General features: G+C 38.3%; 1 protein-coding gene across 1 annotated transcript in view; it reads right to left on the reverse strand.

Moving 5' to 3' along the window:
• Positions 1–5,839, reverse strand: part of ATE1 (arginyltransferase 1) — a 48,471-nt gene extending 42,632 nt beyond the window's left edge. The window contains exons 1-4 of the mRNA XM_010286306.1: positions 5,778–5,839; positions 5,357–5,419; positions 4,541–4,644; positions 3,430–3,702 (exon numbers count right to left, since the gene is read on the reverse strand). Of these exons, the coding sequence (XP_010284608.1) occupies positions 3,430–3,702; positions 4,541–4,644; positions 5,357–5,419; positions 5,778–5,839 (502 nt within the window). The remainder of the gene's footprint in view (positions 1–3,429; positions 3,703–4,540; positions 4,645–5,356; positions 5,420–5,777) is intronic.
• Between the last annotated feature and the right edge of the window lie 846 nt (positions 5,840–6,685).

Below are 6,685 nucleotides of genomic sequence, written 5' to 3' on the forward strand. Positions count from 1 at the left end.
TACAGAATTCACAGAGTTTATAAGTGCATTCCTGGGGCAAGTTAGCAGCGAGGTCTCTGTGGCTCACCCAGAAAAGATCCAGTCTGGTTTCTCCACATACTCCATGACAGCTGAAATGTTGAGAGCATCCTGAGATGCTCTGTATCTCAAGATGCTTAGAAAAGGAGCTAATGCCACTTTGGTGCTCTTCACACAACCTACAATGACACTAGCAGATTTTATGATTGAATGTTCTTACCTCTCAGCTAAGGTTTCTGAGTATTTGTTTCATCCATACAGCTAAAATTATTCACCAGAAAAGGACAATATTATGAGGAAATCACAGATACTATGTGACCTGTCCATGGGCAAACAAGTCAGAAAAATAATTTATTTAAAATACTCATGATACATTTGAAGAATGAGTATTTCATTTGCATCTGGATCTGTTTCATGTCTCATATCTTCTACAAGCTGTAAGTTAGCAAGAAAAACTTCTTAAAACAATGAATGTGCGTACAGACATAAGCAAACCTTCTTTTCTAGCTGAAACTGTGCAGAAACAGCCCATTATTCCTATAAGACAATGACCTGTTTTGTTTATAAAGGAACAAAAACGCAATTAAACAATCTTGTTTTAGAATGACTCTACATTTTCCAAGATGAAAACTAAACTACTTTCTATCTGGAAAACTTTAAACTAAATTTGACCTGTGACACCACCTACTCTAAAAAGAAAAAATTAAAAATTAAACAAACTTTCTGATGCATTTATTATTCACTTTTATATTTCATTTAAAACCTCCAGAAAGAGGCACACTACTGAATATTTCTCCTCTCTAGAAGTAAACGCTCCTTTTCTGAAACACAGTACAGTGTTCAAGCTTTCTTTACCTGCATCTCCAGTGCTTAAAGTTTTACCCATGTTATTCTTAACATAACTGAAGACCCTACCACAACCTTTTTCAAAACAATGGCAACTTTACACCCATAATCTTTACCCAAGACTGCCATCTGCTGTCAAGGTCCACTTAGTTTGCTTCCAAAATGAAGTTTACATAACCCAAAGTTTTTCATTAATTATTTAAAAACCAAGAGGGTTCTGTACAACAAATACAAATTATATAAGCTATAAACTAGATGAGGGCTATAAAAGTTCTGACTGCATTTCACAGAATCAAAAATACAGCCTTAAAAATTCTAGACAAGTTTTCCAGGAACGTGTAACAGTACTGCTTCTATGCTCCACTGCTGATTTTCTGATGAAGCATTTCTGAAAACTTTCATTTTTGTTTAGATGCAAAATTCCTTGTTAAGCTAGTGAAAACCTGAACTAATCTGAATGAGCCTTCCATAATTACTTTAAATTAGCCAACCTATAGAAAGAGACAAAAACCTTTATGAAGGAAAAAGTACTTTGAAGTTCTTATAAATACTGGCACAACATGTAATAGGAGAGTGAAATTAGGAATTAGTATGACGTCCCAACACATGCAGAAACTCTAACATACCCAGTCTTCACTAGGATTTTAACTAACATTACTTGCCATGTATTGGCTAACTGCAATTCAGAAATACCTTTTATTTTTCTGAACAAGCCATTATAGACGCTATGCAAAACTGGAAACATGATCTGTAAGACAAGGCTGCCTCATCTGCAGCCTCTGGGCCATGAAGAGTCTGTCAGCAATTCTACCTTCTTTTCCAGTGCAGGCTGTTGGTCAAATGAATTATTCTGGCAATAATTCATCCACCCCTTACCATCTTCTTTCCAGAAATCGCCCATGTCCCACCAGAACGCAGCCAGGACTCAAGAGAAGCCATAGGAAAGGCAACCCACAGCATTCTGGACTCATCCTGGTAGCAGCAGTTTCCAGCATTTCTGTTTCCCTCGAGGACCCCCAAGGACTCCTCTGCATGATTACATCACGCAGGAGATCACCCACCAGCTCTCACATATGGTCTTCCCTGTTACAACAAGCTATGTGAAAAGCATACCACCACTGCAAGCAGATGTAGATTCCAGGCTCCCATGCCACAGCAAGGGGTACCATAACAGCTATCACACAAAAAGATTACAGTCAGATGACTGACAATGAGATTATCCTTTTTTAGGAAGAAGATTTCATGTTCGAATTCAGCCCAAAGGCAGCATTTCAGAAATCTTTACAGTTACGATTCAAAAGTTTGACAGAGGGATAACTTCCATATTGAAAAAAGTGACCGTACTATTAAAATTAGTATACTAAAATTATTAATATTATTATATTAAAAATGCCACCACTATTCCATGTACTTTCACACGGAACTGTAGAAATGAATAAGCATTTACCTACCTGGCACCTGAGAGCTGTAGCATTATATAAATGCATCAGAAAGTAAAATAAGGGATATTGCCTTACTTCTTGTACATATTTACTGTATTTCCTTACAGAAATGTAGTATTAAGTTCACAGAAAGAAAAAAAAAAGGAAGAATTACTACAGCTTTTCCTAATTTCACATCCTCTAGTGACACTGTTTTTGTAATCTAAAGATACTTGGGTAAAACAAGGCAGCTCCCAAACTGATGAAAAAGTTTTATTCTTTATAAAGGGCCAGAAGAATCTGGGGTTTTTTCTTTTTTTTTTTTTTTCATATTAGCAGAAAGTGATACAATTTTCTTTAAGCATACAAAATATGCTTAAAGAAAACACAACTATATACTGAACATATTTCCAGCGCCAGTTAGGTCTGTGGCAAATAGTCTATGAAAGTGTAAAAAAATAGTCTTAAACAAGTTATTTACTGGGGTGTATTCACAGGGTGTAAGCAACACAATTTGTGTAACAACAAGATGACCTGCAGAAATTAAGACATGTAAAAACATCACCTCAGGTGTTTTTGTTGGGTCTTAAACGGGTTTCCCACTGTTGCACAAGAGACGTTAAGCCTTAGCCTAACTCAGTAACTAGCACTCCTGCAGTACCAGCCAGAGCTGTATCCAGCTTAGTCTTGCGCAACCATATCTCAAGGCACATAAAGCCCGAGTCACCACACCCCACAGAAGAAAGTGAAAGATGGATGTACGTCTTATTCTGCACACGAAAGTATCCCAAACTGGAAACCGGTCCCAGTGTCTGATGAGATTCGATCACCTTGACCTATCTGACTGCAGTCTAAATAGCTTACAGAAACTGTCAGCTGGAGATGTGTATTCTCAAGAACTAAACTAAAAAAAAATAAACCCCAAAATATATAATGAAAAATCAATGCAACTTTCAGGAAAAAAAAAAACAAGAAAACAAGTAACATGCAGCACCTCTCAACTTATACACTATAAATCCATAAATTGGGAATAGTATAAGGAATAAAAAGAGTTCTTGATTTCCTAGGCAAGTTAAAAAGAAGGACATCAGCAACATGAGAAATCATGACAGTATATTCCAATTACCAACAGAAATTTTACTACCTGGCTTGGGCAGTGCATGAACAATTTTAGCCGAACGTGACGGTTCTCCAGGGACTGGCATGTCTTTATCTGCACAGAGTGGAAGAGAACCCGATTCCACCTTCTGCTTATTCACGTCTTCTTTTGTTTTTCCTGTGTCCTTATCTTCATTTTCCACCTTCTCAGTGTGATCCATACTCAAGGGAGTCAGTTCCGACTGACTGACATGAGATTCACTTTTGTATGCAAAATCACACGCAACCGCATCCTCTACATGGGAATCCATAGGCTCTTCTGTAAACAATCAGAAACTGCATGAGTGAATTTCACCCTGTATAACCACAGGTCACACTTTGTACAATTAACATTAAATTAATTAATTTCCAATTTTACAGCTGTTTTCCAACAGAAAAAGCGACTGTTTGCAATAGTCTGAAAACAGAAAGCTTCCTTTATGACCCTGAATTACTAGCACCAACTCATTTATGAGAACAGCTTTATTTTCTCCACTGAACTGGGGTAGTCAACTGATCTCATGCCATAACTTCAAACAAAAACCATGACCAAAAAAGAAAGCCAAACACAAACAAAAAAACCCCTAACACACACACATACACAAGGCAAATTATAATGGTTCAGAATCAACACAACAAGGTCCACCACAACTGAGAATAGCTGGTTTTGGTGTTGGATAAATGAGGGGTCACTGTTCAATCAGCTGGAAGAAAAACCCTCTCCCCTGCTTGCTCCTCCTTCTTTCTGCCACTCATCTGTCCTGCTTAGTCCTCTCCAGATTATCACTTTATGACGGAGGTAAAAACAGGGTCTAATTCTCCACAGCACCCAGCTAGAAAGCAAGCCCGTGTCCAGAGATTGAAAAGAAAATAAGCTGGTCTATACTAAAAGTAAAGAAACATATTCTTCAATAGAGGAAGTCGGATGCACAATTTGGTCTCTGGGCTACATAGTGCTCTTTATTTAAAACACACTGTAGAGACACAACCTACACAAACCTTTATGAAGGGGTCTATATACACAAATCAAAGTGTATTAGCCATTCAATCACTCAAGCAGGTACTTGATCCTCCTTTCAAACATCAGTATTTGTTTTCAAACACTAAGAATTTCTTACCTTCACTCACTGCTTTTGAAACATCTCCTTTGGAAATAAATTTCAGCATTTTCTTCAGAACTTTCTTGTGAGATTTGGAGGTCTGAAAACACAAAGCCTGGCATCTTAAAAAGAAAAAAGACAATTTTTTTGGTGAAAAATTATTGCAGAAAAAAATGTTAAGGAACCACTTTTAAAAAATTAAACTGTATCTGTATTTTTCTAATTATTTCTTAAGTTTCCCTATATTAAGCAGTCAAATATTTTATCAACACTTTTGAGTTATTAAAATTATGTTGCCTTGTACTGCATTATTATGGCATGTGCTGTGTGTCTATCACTATAATCACTAAAATATGCCAAGATGACCTCAAAAAAGCTTCCTAGAAGGCTAATACACCAGAATTTTTCACTTATGTGTTTTATAGATACAGCATTGATACTAACTACTAATGCCAGAAAAGTGTATCTATAATATTCATACTTATCCAACTGACGGCCTGTCTTATTTGGGCTACTAGAGCACTGTTTGTGGGATACAGACACACGGGTTCACCGGCAACCTGTGAGCAAGGGAGCAATCACAGGACTCTTGCTTTAGACTGCAACCCAGAAGCAAAGGGGAAGGGTATGCAATCAGTAGATTGCTTGCAGGAAAACACCATGGCGCCGCTGATGTGCCTATGCACAAACCCAACAGCGTATATTTAGCATTCAAAGTATCATTAAAAGTACATAAACATTTCAAGTATTCTGTATTTAAAGCCGTAAACACAAATGGCTGAACATATCTGAAGCAGTGAAATCATTTACAGCAGCATATTTCAAGCTTCTTACCTTATTGTGTATTGAGGACAACACGTTTGATTCATGATGGGTTTGTAGACATACTTTCCACTTCTAAAAATAATAATAAATATGTGTTGATTTTTTGTTGCTTATACTGCAAACTAAATGAAAGGCCAACCTTTTTTGTTGAAATAATATCACAATATTATACGAAGAGTAACAAAAGTTGAGAAGCAAGTTCTTCAGCTTTTTGCTGCTATACTAAAAATACTGTCCTTCAAAAATAACCAAACATTTTCCTGTTCAACAGTGTCATGTTACAAAAAGGTCAGAGAGTACTGGACAAATACTTCTATTTTAATTACTTATGGAAACCAGTTAACTGTTTTCACAGACTTAAATTTTTGATCTGGATTCTAAATTGTATCTAAACTGACAACACGGCTGTGTATTTTCTTTTTAAATTTACCTTCGCCATCCTCTGTCTATGAGATCCTGGTAATCTTGAGCTGTCATTGAATGTGCCCACATACCTGAAATAAATAATACAGTAACACACTTGACTAACCATAGTTATGCTTTAAAATACAAGAAGTTCTACAGAAATATTATTGTAGATCCGAGTAGCTAATGGCAACTTTTGAACAGATGTCTTTCAAGGATTTGGCACATTAATAAACCTCAGAAATTACTGATTTCAACACCCACATTAAGTGTAAAAAAAAAAAACCCAAATAAAACCAACATAAAACCTAGGATGCAACCAATTATATTGTTCTAACTGCACAAGTTAAAAGTTTACCTCTCCACCTGCTACCTTTCCCAGAGATAGACCAACAAAATAACATAATACTGCTCATTAATTTTCTTAAAATCAGTCAGAGACGTCGGGCCAGAAGAACTCTTCCGAGAGGTGCTGAAGCTGACACAGGCCATTCCCAGAGACCCGCCGGAGAGCAACTCCCCAGGCAGCCGCCGAGCTGGGCCGAGCTCGGGGACCGCCACCTCTTCACCAGGCAAGAGAACAGAGTCCGCGTCCCGCTGAGCTGGCCGAAGCCAACCTGGACGAGCCACCGCTTGAGAGCCATTGCGCCTCGCCGGGCAGGCTCACTCTTACCTACGGGGGCACCGGGCTGCGACTGGCGGCAGCTCAGGCAGGGAGTCGCACCTGAGAAGTAAAACCGTACCGAGAGAACGCTCCGGGCGCGAGCCTAACCACATCCCTAGGTAGGGTGCCCATATTACGGCAATAGTAATTAAATCACTTCACTCTCGACGAAGCTTTCCCGTTACCTTTGATCGTTTGCCCTTAGACTGGAGAAGTACTCCTGTAAAAGCAGACCGTGAGGCGAGGTTTCCCGGTGAGCCCCCGGCCCC

Source organism: Phaethon lepturus, unplaced genomic scaffold (assembly GCF_000687285.1).
Source record: "Phaethon lepturus isolate BGI_N335 unplaced genomic scaffold, ASM68728v1 scaffold8044, whole genome shotgun sequence".
In the NCBI taxonomy this organism is placed as follows: Eukaryota; Metazoa; Chordata; class Aves; order Phaethontiformes; family Phaethontidae; genus Phaethon; species Phaethon lepturus.